The following is a 20,938-nucleotide window of genomic DNA, read 5'->3' on the forward strand; positions in this document are numbered from 1 at the left end:
ATGCCTGTAAGAAGTCAGGGGTATGAGTATGAAAGTTGTTATCCATTCGTTTGAGCTTTTGATTTTGCCATTTGATTAGGGACTTCCGTTATGAATACTCCTCGAAGTTCGGTATTTTTGTTTTTCCATTTATATACTGAATAGTTGATGTCGAAATAAACCAGAGGAAAATTCAAACTCATAAGTCGAAAACAAACTGACAACGCCATGGCCAAAAAGAAAAAGACCAACGGCAGACAATCAATAGTACAAAAATTACATCTTAGAAAACTAAATACTGAGCAGCACGAACAAGTCAATTAAATAATCTGGTGTAGTAAAATCGGTACCGTCAATATCATTTATACCATTGGGTCGATGCCTCTGCTGGTGGACTTTAAGTATTCGAGGGTATAACCCAGCCCAGTCCACAATACTACGCTACTGGCATGAAAATATAGATATTGTATGATTGAAAAATGTTGCTATAAAATGTTTGGTATCATTTAGAATTAATGGAAAATGGCTCCCTCGTGAAACACTTTGGCTCCTTGTCCGGAATTGGCTTTACTTTAGGTTCTTTTTGGGTTTGATAACCTCTTTAATATCTGTATAGGTTTGGTTTTTTTACAAATATTTAAGCCTCGAAAATCACTGAAGAAACATTTATTGTTGAAATCTGGTGCATTAAAAGGGTACTTTGCATTGTTATTTTGATTATTTGTGTATTTGAGTTTCTGTTTCATTGGCATGTCCCCTTTCGTTAAATGATTGTTTTAACCGTTAAAATATCTCATATGTATGATATCCAAAGAAAATATAAAACATCAAAATTGTGCTGAAACTTTAATAAAAGAAGTCATTTGAAATTGATTTATTTCACGATGATAGTACATGCTAATTACAAAAGTACATAATGTGATGGAAAAATGTTCACTAACATTTCAAAATTTGAAAAATGCTTGCTGCTGTTAACACATGTTCATCCACCAATGATAACAGCGGTCGATTATTCTGCAATTATAAAATTAAAAGTGTATTATGTATACATGTATATCTTAGAGGAATGTGTAAACTATAGAAATGTGTTTTGTTTGTAGCTACTAGTATACAAAAAATGGCCCCTACAAATAGCTCCTCCTAGGTCTGAAAAAGTAGTATACGTCTCAGAGTTTTTTTTTCTTTTTTTGTGAATAACATCCGCTGCTGATGACATATGAGTATAAATTGTTCATTACACTTCTAATCCTTCTTATCGTGTTTGTTCAGTCAAAGAACTATCAAAACATTTCATTGCGATATGCTTTGTAAGTTGCGTATGCTATTTTACTGTTGTATATCACATGTACATTTAGACTATCTCCGGAATAAATATCAAATAAAGTTTTATCTTGTTTTACTGTTTTTGATTATTATTTAAAGAATGAAAATATGAAGATTTGTTAAGGTCAAATTCAAGTGAATTCCGCCAATTTGGTTTGTAAGGGAGGTTACTGTTTTTGTCTTACTCAGAAATTTTTTTATTAGTTTTTCGACGCTATCAATCATTGTTTTCCTCTTCAAAATTTTACACTTTAAAGTACGGGAAACATGGAATTTTTGTCGTCTTCTTGACCACAATATATATTTTCTTTATCAAATTGGGGATCACAATACTTTTATAAGAAAAAGAAAAATAACCGCTCCTCCCCCTTAAAGTTAAATGGTCAAGAATTCTATTTACTGAAATCACCAAATTCTGATTCAGAAATTCAATATATTTGTAGGATGTTTCATGTAAATGATGAATTGAATGTTTTTATCTTATGGAAATTATTGAAGTTACTTATCTTCTCAGATGTTTGTCCTTCTTTTACATATGATAGTTTGTTTTTAACTTAAATTACCATAGAATGTTTATATGTTTCCTTTTAGTACTTCGACACGACTAATACGCACACGAATCATTACACGTTACTTTCGCTGTTTTTTTTTATACTACTCATGATAGGAAGAGACCGATTTCATTGAAACGGAACTCCTCTGAAACCATACAAAGTCGAAAATATTTCTTATATGAAGAATAATGTAGTGTTTTGAACTTCATAAATTTGTCTTTGAAACATTTTTTTTCCCACAGAAAACGTAAATGTTTTAGAAGATATCAAATTTCAGAGATCGTTATCGGTCCGTGTCTTATACGCTATTGTGCATGCCCAGTCAACTATACTGCCCGCGAAATATAAAATTTCTTTTTTAAACACCTGCCCAATTGTACATCGATTTCGCGGACATCTTCTAATTGTGTCAATTCAATACACTAAAATAGTCTCTACCTTTAGCTGCTGGTTTTTGACCTTTTCTTCCCTTTCCTTTCATTGGAGGTCGTCCAGAGGGTCTTGGTCGATCTCCTCCCTTTCCTTTCATTGAAGGTCTTCCAGAGGGTCTTGGTCCATCTCTTTCTGGTTTTCCAGAGGGTCTTGGTCTTCCATTATTATTTTGTTCTGAAAAACAATAGAATATGTTGTTGTTATATTTTTTGTTTGTTCTTGGTCTGTTTGTACACATACAATATATGTAAATTAATATATCTATGTAAAGCATATCAGTATTTGTTTTGATTGCTTTACTTAATCAATGCAAATTGACATTTAATGTCATTGAAAATGCTAAAAAAATACACTAACCTCTGCAATTATGTAATGTTACATTAGTCAAATGAGCTTGGCATAAATTTCGGTTAAAAATGAACAAAAAAAAGGTACATAACCAAAATCCCGAACTCAAACTCGAACTCTAAACAAATGGCATAATCAAAACAAATCAAACGAATGGAACATAACGGTTATATATCTGACATGGTACAGGCATTTCATACTGTAGAAAACCATATAATACACCATATAAGCCATATAATTTCTATGTTTTGAAAAGTAATCACTGAAAACACACCTTCTAACTCTTCAATGTCAAGTTCAAGTTCACGAAGCATTTCGTCAAGATTATTTTCTGATGGTCGAGGACCTTTTCCCTTTCTGGGTGGTTGACCAGAGGGTCTTGGTCCATCTCTCTCTGGTTGCCCAGTTGGTCTTGGTCTGCCACCATCAAGTTCTCTCTCTGCTGGTTTTGGTCCTTTTCTTCCCTTTCCTTTCATTGGAGGTCTTTCAGAGGGTCTTGGTCCATCCCTTTCTGGTTGCTCACTTGGTCTTGGTCTGTCACCATCAAGTTCTCTCTCTTCTTGTTTTGGTCCTTTTCTTCCCTTTCCTTTCATTGAAGGTCTTCCAGATGGTCTTGGTCCATCTCTTTCTGGTTGCCCAGTTGGTCTTGGTCTGTCACCATCAAGTTCTCTCTCTTCTGGTTTTGGTCCTTTTCTTCCCTTTCCTTTCATTGGAGGTCTTCCAGATGGTCTTGGTCCATCTCTTTCTGGTTGCCCAGTTGGTCTTGGTCTGTCACCATCAAGTTCTCTCTCTTCTGGTTTTGGTCCTTTTCTTCCCTTTCCTTTCATTGGAGGTCTTCCAGATGGTCTTGGTCCATCTCTTTCTGGTTGCCCAGTTGGTCTTGGTCTGTCACCATCAAGTTCTCTCTCTTCTGGTTTTGGTCCTTTTCTTCCCTTTCCTTTCATTGGAGGTCTTCCAGATGGTCTTGGTCCATCTCTTTCTGGTTGCCCAGTTGGTCTTGGTCTGTCACCATCAAGTTCTCTCTCTTCTGGTTTTTGGCCTTTTCTTCCCTTTCCTTTCATTGGAGGTCGTCCAGAGGGTTTTGGTCCATCTTTATCTGGTTGTCCAGAGGGTCTTGGTCTACCATTATTATTTTGTTCTGAAAAAAAAAAAAATAGGATATGTTATTGTTATATTTTTTGTTTGTTCTTGGTCTGTTTGTACACAGACAATATATGTAAACTAATATATATATGTAAAGTATAACAGTATTTGTTTCAACTATCGATTGCTTTACTAAATTAATGCAATTTGACATTTAATGTCATTGACAATTCTAAAAAAAAACCACTTACCTCTGCAATTATGTAATTATACGTTAGTCAAATGAACTTGACATATATGTAGGCAAGAATGAACGAAAAAAGGAAAATAACAAACATACCGAACTCAAACTTAAACTGTAAACAAATGGCAAACATATTTCTGACATGGTACAGGCATTTATTAATGTAGAAAACGGTGTGCTAAAATGATTTTATAGCTAGGTAATAGTGTATCGCTTAAAATTCTATTATATTGACAACAATGTGTACAGCAGTCAATATTGTGTAGGTATCTTATTTACTATAAATCAAATTTGTTTTTTAAAACACTAAATATCAAAAACTAAATGCAATCGATCTAAATTCTTTAAGAAGTGTTATCATATTAACAATGTATTCATTCTGGATTTTTTTTTCAGATAATCATATTATATATAAATAAAGCCGTTAGTTTTCTTGTTTGAATTGTTTTACATTGTCATTTCGGGGCCTTTAATAGCTGACTATGGGCTTTGTACATTGTTGAAGGTCGTACTGTTACCTATAGTTGTTAATTTATGTGTCATTTTTGGTCTCTTGTGGACAGTTGTCTCATTGGCAATCATACCACATCTTCTTTTTCTATTTAATATAATTCACGTTATTTGGACATTCTGTAAAAGGTAAGGAGCCAAATAATTTCTATGTTTTGAAATGTAATCATTGAAAACGCACCTTCTAACTCTTTAATGTCAAGTTCAAGTTCACGAAGCAGTTCGTCAAGATTTTTTTCTGATGGTCGAGGACCTTTTCCCTTTCTGGGTGGTTGACCAGAAGGCTTTGGTCCTTTCATTTGTGGTCTTCCAGAGGGTCTTGGTCCATCTCTCTCTGGTTGCCCAGTTGGTCTTGGTCTGTCACCATCAAGTTCTCTCTCTTCTGGTTTTTGTCCTTTTCTTCCCTTTCCTTTCATTGGAGGTCGTCCAGAGGGTCTTGGTCCATCTCCTCCCTTTCCTTTCATTGGAGGTCTTCCAGAGGGCCTTGGTCCATCTCTTTCAGGTTGCCCACTTGGTCTTGGTCTGTCACCATCAAGTTCTCTCTCTTCTTGTTTTGGTCCTTTTCTTCCCTTTCCTTTCATTGAAGGTCTTCCAGATGGTCTTGGTCCATCTCTTTCTGGTTGCCCTGTAGGTCTTGGTCTGTCATTATCGTTTTGTTCTGAAAAAAAAATAGAATATGCAGTTTTAAGATGATATAGTGGCTCTCAATAATGACGACTTTAGTATGTACACTAAAGAGATTTATCCTGCCGAACTGACTTTAAATAAAGCTTATAATAACAAAGAATACTGTTCTTTTCTGGGTCTTGATATCAATATCTTTAACGGGAAGCATTATACCAAAATTTATGATAAAGAGATGATTTTTTATTTCCTATTGTTAATTATTCATTTTTAGATGGTGATGTTCCCTTGTCACCATCTTATGGTGTTTATATAACTCAACTTGTTCGATTTGCTCGTGTATATAACAACGTATTTGATTTCAACGAAAGAAATATCTGTATTACTCCAGCGTTTTCGATATCACAAACTAGTCAAAACATTTATTAAATTTCATCATCGGTACAGGGACATCATTCGTAAATATAAATCAAAATGCAGAAATCTTATACGTCCAGGTATATCATATCCAATATTTTATGGTATTATTCTATACAAAGCACAAAAATGTCGGTATTCACCTCAAAAGCTAAACTTTAAACAGACTTATTCGGAAAGAATATAGTTACGATACTGTTGTCAGGTCATTAAGGACTGCATATTTTGGTATAGTTAATATTTATTCACTCATGACATGGTCTTTGCATAAAAAATAAACACATTCATTCTTAAACCAGTTGTTGGCATGATATAGGTTATGTTCTTGTCATATATTTTATGATTATATAATACTAAACACCCAACGGGAGGGATTGCATTTGATTTTCATATGATGAAGACGTAATCTTTCAATCAGTTTAAATGAAGTCTGGAGCTGGCATGTCAGTAATTTCTAGTAGTTCTTTGTTCATTTGTGAATCATTGTCATTTTGCTTGTTTTGGTTTTTTTGGTTTTTTTTTAATTTTAGCTCATTTATATGTTTCGGAGTTTAGTGTCACGTCCAATTTCACCGAACTAGTACACAATCTTATGTAGGGGCCAGCTGAAAACCACCTCTGGGTACGGCATTTTCTCGCTGCCTTGAAGACTCATTGGTTGACTTCGGCTGTTGTCTTCTTCTCCTTGACATAATCCCCATTTCCATTCTCAATTCGGATTATAATTTATTTTTTTTTTGGGGGGGGGGGGGGTCTTTTTGTACAAATGCAAACTATGTAAAATAACCTATCTATGAAAATTATATTAGTAATTGTTTCAACTATCGAATATTTTACTATGTAATGCAAATTGACATTGAATATCATTTAAAATTCTAAAAAAAAATAACTTCCCGATTTTTAAAATGGTAGAATATTCAAACGAACTTGAAATAAATGTAGAAATGAACGAAAAAGGGTAAGTAACAAACATACAGAACTCCATCTCAAACTTTAATCAAATGGCAAAATCAAAACTATATATATTGTAAAACGGTTTTGCTTCTTTGCTTTGTGAGTCATATTTTTATTATTTCACTTATTATGTTGCTGTAGTATTCATCAACGTAAAACAAGTTTCCGTTCTAACGACAGTATCTTGTCGTTATGGAAACCATAAAAGGACATATGAAATAAAAACGCACGTATCAGCATTTAATCATAATAAAATAATCTTTTAATTTACTCAGCAGTGTCAGAATTTAATTTTCAGAAATAACTGACATCAGATCTCACTACATATATATATATACAAAGCATCTTACCTTCCCTTGCTCGATCTACTATCCATTCCAAAAAAGATTCTTCGTCTCTTAAATTCTCCTCCTGAGTAATAGAAAAGAGATACTAGTATTTACCATTTGTATTGCACACAACAAGAATAAAATATTGCAAAATAAATATCAGCTTAGAATATAGATAATAGTTATCAAAGGTACCAGGATTATAATTTAGTACGCCAGACGCGCATTTCGTCTACATAAGACGCATCAGTGACGCTCATATCAAAATATTTATAAAGCCAAACAAGTACAAAGTTGAAAAGCATTGAGGATCCAAAAGTCCAAAAAGTTGTGCCAAATACGGCTAAGATAATCTATGTCTGGGATAAGAAAATCCTTAGTTTTTCGTAAAATTCAATGTTTTGTAAACAGGAAATTTATAAAAATGACCACATTATTGATATCCATGTCAACACCGAAATGTTGACTACTGGGCTGGTGATACCCTCGGGGACGGAACGTCCACCAGCAGTGGCATCGACCCAGTGGTGTAAATAGTTATCAAAGGTACCAGGATAAATGTCAGTAATGTCTAAATGAACAATATCAGCATGCTATATGTCTTACCTTGTTGGAAGAAGCATGTGCTAGGCACAAACTCCCTACGAGCACGATAAACAAGGTAGTCTTCATAGTGTATGCTGATATTTAATTTCTCGTACTAGTATTTATACACTTTTTGTTCATGATTTGTGACGCATTAACTGTCAATTTTAATCTGGTGATCACGCTGGTCATGTTCAATTTACCCCCATCTACAAACAGCTATTCTTTCTATTGTCCAGTGATATGGGGGTTTAAATAAAACAGTTTACTTAAGGTAAACCATGACCTTTTTATTCAACCCTATAGGATTTACATTTAGTTTTTATAGCCTCATTGTTATACCTTGTAAAGAAACTTATGTTATAAAACCCTTGAGAAAATAAAACAATTTTCAAAAATAATATTAAATATAGATTGAGTAACTAAATAAATAAAAGAAAGAAAATAGTTTTTGTAGCAAACGTTATCAAAGGATGACGCGTTTGTCCTTGATTTAAACGAAAGTGCTAACCAAAAAGAAGTCTATTGTAAAATATGAATCCGAGCAAATATTTGAGTTACCATGATTTAAGAAGACTCGCAAATCGACCAGAGTGGTGTTTTTCATCTTTTAAGCAATTATTTTTTTCTATAACCACATTAACAATTCGCAATTCAATTATTATCAATAAAATGAGATTGTGTGTAATCGTCTAGGATAGGGCAACACAACGACACATAACCAAGACACGCAAAGGTATCATCACATGTGTCTTCAACAGTAGACAAAAATAATTCACCTGTCCCTAATAAAGACAACAATAGTATACCGCTGTGTTGTCATAAATCGATTGAGACAAATCAAATCATGGTTACAAACTGAAAAAAAGGGAAATACATCAACTATAAAAGGAAAACAACAAAGCAGCAGACACACTGAAGTGCACCAAATACAAACAAAAAAGCAACAGACACACTGAAGTGCACCAAATACAAACAACAAAGCAACAGACACACTGAAGTGCACCAAATACAAACAACAAAGCAACAGACACACTGAAGTGCAACAAATACAAACAACAAAGGAACAGACACACTGAAGGGCACCAAATACAAACAAAAAAGCAACAGACACACTGAAGTGCACCAAATACAAACGACAAAGCAACAGACACACTGAAGTGCACCAAATACAAACAACAAAGCAACAGACACACTGAAGTGCACCAAATACAAACAACAAAGCAACAGACACACTGAAGTGCACCAAATACAAACAACAAAGCAGCAGACACACTGAAGTGCACCAAATACAAACAACAAAGCAACAGACACACTGAAGTGCACCAAATACAAACAACAAAGCAACAGACACACTGAAGTGCACCAAATACAAACGACAAAGCAACAGACACACTGAAGTGCACCAAATACAAACGACAAAGCAACAGACACACTGAAGTGCACCAAATACAATCAACAAAGCAACAGACACACTGAAGTGCACCAAATACAAACGACAAAGCAGCAGACACACTGAAGTGCACCAAATACAAACGACAAAGCAGCAGACACACTGAAGTGCACCAAATACAAACGACAAAGGAACAGACACACTGAAGTGCACCAAATACAAACAACAAAGCAACAGACACACTGAAGTGCACTAAATACAAACAAAAAAGCAACAGACACACTGAAGTGCACCAAATACAAACAAAAAAGCAACAGACACACTGAAGTGCACCAAATACAAACAAAAATGCAACAGACACACTGGAGTGCACCAAATACAAACGACAAAGCAACAGACACACTGAAGTGCACCAAATACAAACAACAAAGCAACAGCCACTGAAGTGCACCAAATACAAACAAAAATGCAACAGACACACTGAAGTGCACCAAATACAAACGACAAAGGAACAGACACACTGAAGTGCACCAAATACAAACGACAAAGGAACAGACACACTGAAGTGCACCAAATACAAACAACAAAGCAACAGACACACTGAAGTGCACCAAATACAAACAAAAAAGCAACAGACACACTGAAGTGCACCAAATACAAACAAAAAAGCAACAGACACACTGAAGTGCACCAAATACAAACGACAAAGCAACAGAAACACTGAAGTGCACCAAATACAAACGACAAAGCAACAGCCACTGAAGTGCACCAAATACAAACAAAAATGCAACAGACACACTGGAGTGCACCAAATACAAACGACAAAGCAACAGACACACTGAAGTGCACCAAATACAAACAACAAAGCAACAGACACACTGAAGTGCACCAAATACAAACGACAAAGCAACAGACACACTGAAGTGCACCAAATACAAACGACAAAGGAACAGACACACTGAAGTGCACCAAATACAAACAACAAAGCAACAGACACACTGAAGTGCACCAAATACAAACAAAAAAGCAACAGACACACTGAAGTGCACCAAATACAAACAAAAAAGCAACAGACACACTGAAGTGCACCAAATACAAACGACAAAGGAACAGACACACTGAAGTGCACCAAATACAAACGACAAAGCAACAGCCACTGAAGTGCACCAAATACAAACAAAAAGCAACAGACACACTGAAGTGCACCAAATACAAACGACAAAGGAACAGACACACTGAAGTGCACCAAATACAAACACCAAAGCAACAGACACACTGAAGTGCACCAAATACAAACGACAAAGCAACAGACACACTGAAGTGCACCAAATACAAACGACAAAGGAACAGACACACTGAAGTGCACCAAATACAAACAACAAAGCAACAGACACACTGAAGTGCACCAAATACAAACAAAAAAGCAACAGACACACTGAAGTGCACCAAATACAAACAAAAAAGAAACAGACACACTGAAGTGCACCAAATACAAACGACAAAGCAACAGACACACTGAAGTGCACCAAATACAAACGACAAAGCAACAGACACACTGAAGTGCACCAAATACAAACAAAAAGCAACAGACACACTGAAGTGCACCAAATACAAACGACAAAGGAACAGACACACTGAAGTGCACCAAATACAAACAACAAAGCAACAGACACACTGAAGTGCACCAAATACAAACGACAATGCAAAACACAACGAAGCGAACTATAAGAGAACAACTGTCAATTTCCAGACTTGGTACAGGAAATTTAACGAAAAGATGGTCATGTGGCTAACCAGTCCTCTTGCTTTTGAGACAACTCTCTATCCAAGTCACAATTTGTAAAAGTAAACTATCATAGCTCAAAATACGGTCTCTCAAGAGAATCAAGGTATGATACGCAAGACCTAGAATGTCGTCCCAACTGGGAGATATATACTCATTATGCAGACCTTGAATAAAGTGTGCAATTTTTATATAGTGTGTCTGTCTATGTTGTAATGTTGTGCAGCTGTTTCGAGTGAAGGTTGGCGCCTTTAATAACGATTAGACCCCCTGCATTTGTTTGCATCTGTCCTAAGTCAGGAACCGATTGTTCAGTTGTTGTCGTTTGTTTATGTGGCTCACAAACAGTAAAATCACATAAAAACTGAACTCCGAGGAAAATTCAAAAAGGAAAGTCCCTAATCAAACGGCAAATTCAGAAGCTCAAACACATCAAATGAATGAAAAACAACTGTCATATTCCTGAATTGGTACAAGTATTTGCTAAGAAAATGGTGGATCGAATGTGTTTTATAGCTAGCTAAACCTCTCACTTGTATGACAGTCGCATCAAATTCAATTATATTGACAACGATGCGTGAACAAAACAAACAGACACAATAGGGAAAATGTCAAAAATAGGGATACAGCAGTCAACATTGTGTTATCATCTTAATCACTATATGAACAAACAAAGTGTTTCTCGTTTCTCCTTTTTTGGATAGATTAGACCGAACGTTGGTTTGACTGTTTGAATGGTTCTACGTTAGTCATTTGTGGGGTCATTTATAGCTTGCTGTTCGGTGTTGAAGGCCGTACATTGACCTATAATGATTTACTTTTTACAAATTGTGACTTGGATGGAGAGTTGTCTCATTGGCACTCATACCACATCTGCTTATATCTTCCAGTGTGTCAATGTCTGTACGTCGTGTAATTGTATTTTGATACTTTCGTGTAATTGCCTTTGGGTTTTACGCTTACAAAACACAAAACCAGGTTCAACTCACATTATTTCCTAAAATGTCCTGTACCAATTCATGAATATTGTAGTTCTTATCTAAAAGTTCGTTCTATGGATGTTGTATTGTCTTTTAATTTCATATTTTTTTGTTGCATTTCAGTGTTCTGTTGTTCCGTTGTTCTCTTCTTATAGTTGATGTGTTTCATTCGATTTTAGTTTGTTACCCGGATTTGTTTTCTCTCAATCGATTTATGACTTTTGATCAGAGGTATACTACTGTTGCTTTTATTTACAGTTTCAAGCAGAAGGAATTAACAAATAGAAAAATTATCTTTAAAGTCGGTTTAAATATATTTTTAGCTCATTTTAAACATATTTGGAAATTCATTTAATTGTATATCGACTTCCATATTAGAAGGAAGAGTTATCTTTCCCAATTTTTCATCAATCAAATTTAATAAATCCACATTAACTTTAAATATTACAAGGTTCCTATAAGGGTTAGCATGCATCTTTTAAAAGATATCAAGCATCAGTGAGTTTTATTCCTTTCGTAAGTCTTCAATCTTCAATCTTTAACTAAAACACAATTATTGAGCCTAGTAACCTAAATGAGGAATTTATGAGAGACAGAAAATACCAAAATTACCTTTAGTGCAAATATGGTTATACATCAAAACAACCAACATACAACTAGAGGACAACATACAGTCTCGAACAATATGCAGGTGTTTATATGTCAAGCTCTAAATCATCATGAGTACATAAAACTTGCAAATTGATTTAACAAAACAATAAAGACTCTGTAATAACACATTCAATAAAAAAAATAACATTACCTGATGAAAATGATTTATTTTTTTAATAAATTGATGCATTGTGGATTTTAACATTTTATCAGATAATGAAAAGTTTGTTTTTTTTATTCAATAATGATAAAGTTTTTGAAAGTGTCGCCAGAACCTGCTATAGCATTTTAATCAGAAGAAATGTTTTTTTTTTATGTAATTGATTATGCTGTATTTTAATGATATTCATAAGCAAATATATAATATATATAATATGTACAATATCTAATTGTTTGTTAATTGTATTGATTGTACAGTCTCTCTTAAATCTTTTAAGATTGGCACATACAATGTGAATTTAAAATTTGTTGTTATACATGTATGTTTTATGTACCTGTATGAATATTTTATTGTGTAAATGCAAAAACGTATATGTTATTGTATGTGGTGAGACTTTAATAAAATATGGAATCTGAATCTGCATCTGCATCAATAAATCTTTCTAACTACTGACGATCTTACTGACTTGGGACCGACATGTGAAAATAATCTAAATAATGCTTTAATGGTTTCCTTTTATAAATTGTTTTTTGGATGAAGAGTTGTCTCATTGACACTCATACCACATCTTCCTATATCTATTTAGGTAAATCTGATGATTAAAACCTTTTTCGAGTAATGTCAACTGTCTGTTCGTATGTCATGCTGTTACGTCACTATCTCAGATTAGGGGCTAGCTAACATGTTAAAACTCCGCAATATTCCGAATGTGCCTGTCCTAAATCAGGAGTCTGTAATTCAGTGTTTGTCGTTGGTCGTTGTCTTTCATATTGGTTTTCGTTTACTGTTTTGTACATAAATAGTTATGCTACTGAGTGTTTTTATCATCTTTTCTGATGCATAAATTCTTGCCTAGTCCGTTTTTTTTTCTTCTTGTTCAATGTTTGTCAGCTACTTTGAATCGACCTGATGAATTAGAATGAAATTCATAACAGTGTAGCTACAGCCATTCATTGACTGGGGGAAATTAAGTGAACGTTCGTCTGTAATGCCCACTGCTCACGATGTACTTATTATAGAAATTTAAACTGTGAGGTCACCAAAGGTTCTAAACGCCTAAATAAAATAATTAAAAATACTAATCAGGAAGAACCTTTGTGATTTGAATATAAATAAAAATGGCATTCAACACGGAGCCTTGGCTCACACCGAAGATACCGAACAGCAAGCTATAAAGGTTGAAATCAATACTTAAACTTCTTTACTTGATTTTTTGTTATGGTTTGACCATCAATTTTCCTAATATGATATCGCACGTTCTTTCAGATTATTTTTTACTTAATTGGCTTTAAAAGTTACAACGCATGTTGTCGTCTGTTTATGTAGTTCATATGTGTTTTTCGTTTCTCGTTGGTTTTCCCGTTTGTTTGGTTTTACACTAGTAGTTTTTGAGGCCCTCTTTAGCTTGCTGTTCGGTGTGAGCAAAGGCTCCGTGTTGCAGGTCGTACCTTGACCTATAATGGTTTAATTTTATGAATTATTACTTGGAAGGAGAGTTGTCTCATTGGCACTCATACCACATCTTCCTATATCTATGTGTTGATTGATCATCTTTTTGCGGACGTCAAAGCGATTTAACAACTGCGGTTGTCGAATTAAGTCATCTTTAAACTTTTATCTGGTCTTAGTTTTATTTAAAAACGAGTGCATAATCCACCTTCAAAAGAATATACTTCTGCCCTGTCTGCGTACTTGCAAGTTATTGGAAAGTCAAAAAGCTATTTGGAAACCCCATCAACTTAATAGTTTTTTTTTTACAATGGATAAACCTATTTTTTTATTATTATTAAATGATATCACCTCTGAACATTATTATTACACGGTTGTATGTGATGATATAACAAATTTTTAAAACAAATTCCTTGCAAGCTTTGTAAAATGAAAGTTTCATTTTATGTATCGAAATGTGTAACAAGTGAATATTTCAATCCCCACTGGAAGGCCTCTGACAGACAGGGTGAGCATAAAATCATAGCCGTTGACAAACGAGTTACAACCTACAAACGTTTTACCGTTGACCATACTGTTATGTAATTAATTCTAAGCTTTTTTTAACTGATTTTATAATTGTTCTAATGTTGTACTGTTACACCACTGTATCAAGTTAAGGTAGGGTTGGCCGCGCCTACACAAAAGAGGGACGAAAGATACCAAAGGGATGGTCAAACTCATAAATCTAAAACAAACTGACAACGCCATGGCTAAAAATGAAAAAGACAAACAAACAACAGCACACATGACACAACTGTTTAACTCCGCTACATGTTGTATGTGCCTGTCCCAAGTCAGGATCCTGCGGTACAGTTGTTGTCTTTTGTTCATAAAATTAAGCATAGAAATGGGGAATGTGTCAAAGAGACAACAACCCGACAAAGAGCAGTAAACAGCCGAAGGCCATCCATGGGTTATCAACACAGCGAGAAAAGACCGCACCGGAGGCGTGCTTCAGTTGGCCCCTAAACAAAAATGTGCACTAATTCAGTGATAGTGGACGTCATATTAAACTCCTAAACATATAAATGAACTAAAATCAAAAATCAAACAAGACTAAAAAAAGCCAGAGGTTCCCGACTTGGGACAGGCGCAAAAATGGGGCGGGGTTAAATATGATTCGTGAGATCTCAACCCTCCCCTTATAACTCTAGCCAATGTAGAAAAACAAACAAACACACAGCAACACGCACAGTAAAACTCAGTTTAGATAAAACTCCGAGTCCGATGTAAGAGTAGGTAACAAAAGTAACTTAGCAAAATGACAATGATACATAAATGAACAAAGGACAACTATCAGTTACTGACATGCAAACTCTAGACCTCAATTTAACTGATTGAAAGATTATGTCATCATCATATGAAAAAGCCAGCACAATTCCTTCTGTTAGATGTTTAGTATCATACCGTTAAAACAAATATGATTAAAATTAATAAAAAAAAATAGAAATAAGTTTTGGTATTTGATGTAAATGACTTTTTAGTCATACTACAAAACTTTCAATCACATTAACGACTGTCATACAAGTGAGAGGTTTAGCTAGCTATAAAACCAGGTTTTATCCTTCATTCTATACATAAGATAATGCCTGTAACAAGTCAGGGGTATGAGTATGAAAGTTGTTATCCATTCGTTTGATGTATTTGAGCTTTTGATTTTGCCATTTGATTAGGGACTTCCGTTATGAATACTCCTCGAAGTTCGGTATTTTTGTTTTTCCATTTATATACTGAATAGTTGATGTCGAAATAAACCAGAGGAAAATTCAAACTCATAAGTCGAAAACAAACTGACAACGCCATGGCCAAAAAGAAAAAGACCAACGGCAGACAATCAATAGTACAAAAATTACATCTTAGAAAACTAAATACTGAGCAGCACGAACAAGTCAATTAAATAATCTGGTGTAGTAAAATCGGTACCGTCAATATCATTTATACCATTGGGTCGATGCCTCTGCTGGTGGACTTTAAGTCTTCGAGGGTATAACCCAGCCCAGTCCACAATACTACGCTACTGGCATGAAAATATAGATATTGTATGATTGAAAAATGTTGCTATAAAATGTTTGGTATCATTTAGAATTAATGGAAAATGGCTCCCTCGTGAAACACTCTGGCTCCTTGTCCGGAATTGGCTTTACTTTAGGTTCTTTTTGGGTTTTATAACCTCTTTAATATCTGTATAGGTTTGTTTTTTTTACAAATATTTAAGCCTCGAAAATCACTGAAGAAACATTTATTGTTGAAATCTGGTGCATTAAAAGGGTACTTTGCATTGTTATTTTGATTATTTGTGTATTTGAGTTTCTGTTTCATTGGCATGTCCCCTTTCGTTAAATGATTGTTTTAACCGTTAAAATATCTCATATGTATGATATCCAAAGAAAATATAAAACATCAAAATTGTGCTGAAACTTTAATAAAAGAAGTCATTTGAAATTGATTTATTTCACGATGATAGTACATGCTAATTACAAAAGTACATAATGTGATGGAAAAATGTTCACTAACATTTCAAAATTTGAAAAATGCTTGCTGCTGTTAACACATGTTCATCCACCAATGATAACAGCGGTCGATTATTCTGCAATTATAAAATTAAAAGTGTATTATGTATACATGTATATCTTAGAGGAATGTGTAAACTATAGAAATGTGTTTTGTTTGTAGCTACTAGTATACAAAAAATGGCCCCTACAAATAGCTCCTCCTAGGTCTGAAAAAGTAGTATACGTCTCAGAGTTTTTTTTTCTTTTTTTGTGAATAACATCCACTGCTGATGACATATGAGTATAAATTGTTCATTACACTTCTAATCCTTCTTATCGTGTTTGTTCAGTCAAAGAACTATCAAAACATTTCATTGCGATATGCTTTGTAAGTTGAGTATGCTATTTTACTGTTGTATCACATGTACATTTAGACTATCTCCGGAATAAATATCAAATAAAGTTTTATCTTGTTTTACTGTTTTAAATTATTATTTAAAGAATGAAAATATGAAGATTTGTTAAGGTCAAATTCAAGTGAATTCCGCCAATTTTGGTTTGTAAGGGAGGTTACTGTTTTTGTCTTAGTCAGAATTTTTTTTTATTAGTTTTTCGACGCTATCAATCATTTTTTTCCTCTTCAAAATTTTACACTTTACAGTACAGGAAATATGGATTTTTTGTCGTCTTCTTGACAATATGTCTTTTCTTTATCAAATTGGGGATCACAATACTTTTATAAGAAAAAGAAAAATAACCGCTCCTCCCCCTTAAAGTTAAATGGTCAAGAATTCTATTTACTGAAATCACCAAATTCTGATTCAGAAATTCAATATATTTGTAGGATGTTTCATGTAAATGATGAATTGAATGTTTTTATCTTATGGAAATTGCTCATTTGAAGTGACTTATCTTCTCAGATGTTTGTCCTTCTTTTACATATGCTAGTTTGTTTTTATCTATTTCCAAAATAACTTAAATTACCATAGAATGTTTATATGTTTCCTTTTAGTACTTCGACACGACTTATACGCACACGAATCATTACATGTTACTTTCGCTGTTTTTTTTTGGTTTTTTTTATTTATTCTACTCATGATAGGAAGAGACCGATTTCATTGAAACGGAACTCCTCTGAAACCATACAAAGTCGAAAATATTTCTTATATGAAGAATAATGTAGTGTTTTGTACTTCATAAATTTTTCTTTGAAACATTTTTTTCCCCACAGAAAACGTAAATGTTTTAGAAGATATCCAATTTCAGAGATCATTATCGGTCCGTGTCTTATACGTTATCGTGCATGCCCAGTCAACTATACTGCCCGCGAAATATAAAAATTCTTTTTTAAACACCTGCCCAATTGAACATCGATTTCGCGGGCATCTTCTAATTATGTCAATTCAATACATTAAAATAGTCTCTACCTTTAGCTGCTGGTTTTCGACCTTTTCTTCCCTTTCCTTTCATTGGAGGTCGTCCAGAGGGTCTTGGTCCATCTCTTTCTGGTTGTCCAGAGGGTCTTGGTCTTCCATTATTATTTTGTTCTGAAAAACAATAGAATATGTTGTTGTTATATTTTTTGTTTGTTCTTGGTCTGTTTGTACACATACAATATATGTAAATTAATATATCTATGTAAAGCATATCAGTATTTGTTTCGATTGCTTTACTAAATCAATGCAAATTGACATTTAATGTCATTGAAAATGCTAAAAAAATACACTAACCTCTGCAATTATGTAATGTTACATTAGTCACATGAACTTGGCATAAATTTTGGCTAAAAATGAACAAAAAAAGGTACATAACCAAAATCCCGAACTCAAACTCGAACTCTAAACAAATGGCATAATCAAAACAAATCAAACGAATGGAACATAACGGTTATATATCTGACTTGGTACAGGCATTTCATACTGTAGAAAACGGTGTGCTAAAAATGGTTTTATAGCTAGCTTATATTGTATCGCTTAAAATTCCATTATAGTGACAACAATGTGTACAGCAGTCAATATTGTTTTTGTATCTTATTTACTATAAATCAAATTTGTTTTCTTAAACCCTAAATGTATTCATTCTGGATTCTTTTTCAGATAAGCTTTAATATAATTCAGGTTATTCGGACATTCTGTAAAAGGTAATAAGCCATATAATTTCTATGTTTTGAAAAGTAATCACTGAAAACACACCTTCTAACTCTTCAATGTCAAGTTCAAGTTCACGAAGCATTTCGTCAAGATTATTTTCTGATGGTCGAGGACCTTTTCCCTTTCTGGGTGGTTGACCAGAAGGCTTTGGTCTGTCACCATCAAGTTCTCTTTCTTCTGGTTTTGGTCCTTTTCTTCCCTTTCCTTTCATTGGAGGTCTTCCAGATGGTCTTGGTCCATCTCTTTCTGGCTGCCCAGTTGGTCTTGGTCTGTCACCATCAAGTTCTCTCTCTTCTGGTTTTGGTCCTTTTCTTCCCTTTCCTTTCATTGGAGGTCTTCCAGATGGTCTTGGTCCATCTCTTTCTGGTTGCCCAGTTGGTCTTGGTCTGCCACCATCAAGTTCTCTCTCTTCTGGTTTTGGTCCTTTTCTTCCCTTTCCTTTCATTGGAGGTCTTCCAGAGGGTCTTGGTCCATCTCTCTCTGGTTGCCCAGTTGGTCTTGGTCTGTCACCATCAAGTTCTCTCTCTTCTGGTTTTGGTCCTTTTCTTCCCTTTCCTTTCATTGGAGGTCTTCCAGAGGGTCTTGGTCCATCTCTTTCTGGTTGCCCAGTTGGTCTTGGTCTGTCACCATCAAGTTCTCTCTCTTCTGGTTTTGGTCCTTTTCTTCCCTTTCCTTTCATTGGAGGTCTTCCAGATGGTCTTGGTCCATCTCTTTCTGGTTGCCCAGTTGGTCTTGGTCTGTCACCATCAAGTTCTCTCTCTTCTGGTTTTGGTCCTTTTCTTCCCTTTCCTTTCATTGGAGGTCTTCCAGATGGTCTTGGTCCATCTCTTTCTGGTTGACCAGTTGGTCTTGGTCTGTCACCATCAAGTTCTCTCTCTTCTGGTTTTGGTCCTTTTCTTCCCTTTCCTTTCATTGGAGGTCTTCCAGATGGTCTTGGTCCATCTCTTTCTGGTTGCCCAGTTGGTCTTGGTCTGTCACCATCAAGTTCTCTCTCTTCTGGTTTTTGGCCTTTTCTTCCTTTTCCTTTCATTGGAGGTCGTCCAGAGGGTTTTGGTCCATCTTTATCTGGTTGTCCAGAGGGTCTTGGTCTACCATTATTATTTTGTTCTGAAAAAAACAAAATAGGATATGTTATTGTTATATTTTTTGTTTGTTCTTGGTCTGTTTGTACACAGACAATATATGTAAACTAATATATATATATGTAAAGTATAACAGTATTTGTTTCAACTATCGATTGCTTTACTAAATTAATGCAATTTGACATTTAATGTCATTGACAATTCTAAAAAAAAAACACTTACCTCTGCAATTATGTAATTATACGTTAGTCAAATGAACTTGACATATATGTAGGCAAGAATGAACGAAAAAAGGAAAATAACAAACATACCGAACTCAAACTTAAACTGTAAACAAATGGCAAACATATTTCTGACATGGTACAGGCATTTATTAATGTAGAAAACGGTGTGCTAAAATGATTTTATAGCTAGGTAATAGTGTATCGCTTAAAATTCTATTATATTGACAACAATGTGTACAGCAGTCAATATTGTGTAGGTATCTTATTTACTATAAATCAAATTTGTTTTTTAAAACACTAAATATCAAAAACTAAATGCAATCGATCTAAATTCTTTAAGAAGTGTTATCATATTTACTATGTATTCATTCTGGATTTTTTTTCAGATAATCATATTATATATAAATAAAGCCGTTAGTTTTCTTGTTTGAATTGTTTTACATTGTCATTTCGGGGCCTTTTATAGCTGACTATGGGCTTTGTACATTGTTGAAGGTCGTACTGTTACCTATAGTTGTTAATTTATGTGTCATATTTGGTCTCTTGTGGACAGTTGTCTCATTGGCAATCATACCACATCTTCTTTTTCTATTTAATATAATTCACGTTATTTAGACATTCTGTAAAAGGTAATGAGCCAAATAATTTCTATGTTTTGAAATGTAATCACTGAAAACGCACCTTCTAGCTCTTTAATGTCAAGTTCAAGTTCACGAAGCAGTTCGTCAAGATTTTTTTCTGATGGTCGAGGACCTTTTCCCTTTCCTAGTGGTTGACCAGAAGGCTTTGGTCCTTTCATTTGTGGTCTTCCAGAGGGTCTTGGTCCATCTCTCTCTGGTTGACCAGTTGGTCTTGGTCTGTCACCATCAAGTTCTCTCTCTTCTGGTTTTGGTCCTTTTCTTCCCTTTCCTTTCATTGGAGGTCTTCCAGAGGGTCTTGGTCCATCTCTTTCTGGTTGCCCACTTGGTCTTGGTCTGTCACCATCAAGTTCTCTCTCTTCTTGTTTTGGTCCTTTTCTACCCTTTCCTTTCATTGGAGGTCTTCCAGATGGTCTTGGTCCATCTCTTTCAGTTTGCCCTGTAGGTCTTGGTCTGTCATTATCGTTTTGTTCTGAAAAAAACCCATAGAATATGCAGTTTTAAGATGATAA

General features: G+C 34.6%; 1 protein-coding gene across 2 annotated transcripts in view; it reads right to left on the bottom strand.

Moving 5' to 3' along the window:
* Positions 1–810: 810 nt before the first annotated feature.
* LOC139517566 (basic proline-rich protein-like) overlaps positions 811–20,938 on the bottom strand; it is a 29,364-nt gene continuing 9,236 nt past the window's right edge. The window contains exons 3-7 of one of the 2 annotated variants that reach the window (XM_071308781.1): positions 20,470–20,898; positions 18,525–19,589; positions 2,911–3,774; positions 2,316–2,462; positions 811–993 (exon numbers count right to left, since the gene is read on the bottom strand). In XM_071308781.1, the coding sequence (XP_071164882.1) occupies positions 989–993; positions 2,316–2,462; positions 2,911–3,774; positions 18,525–19,589; positions 20,470–20,898 (2,510 nt within the window). In that variant the 3' untranslated portion in view covers positions 811–988. Of the gene's footprint in view, positions 994–2,294; positions 2,463–2,910; positions 3,775–18,524; positions 19,590–20,469; positions 20,899–20,938 lie in introns of both variants that reach the window. The other variant, XM_071308780.1, reaches the window with a different exon arrangement.

Source organism: Mytilus edulis, chromosome 3, assembly GCF_963676685.1.
Source record: "Mytilus edulis chromosome 3, xbMytEdul2.2, whole genome shotgun sequence".
Classification (NCBI taxonomy): Eukaryota; Metazoa; Mollusca; class Bivalvia; order Mytilida; family Mytilidae; genus Mytilus; species Mytilus edulis.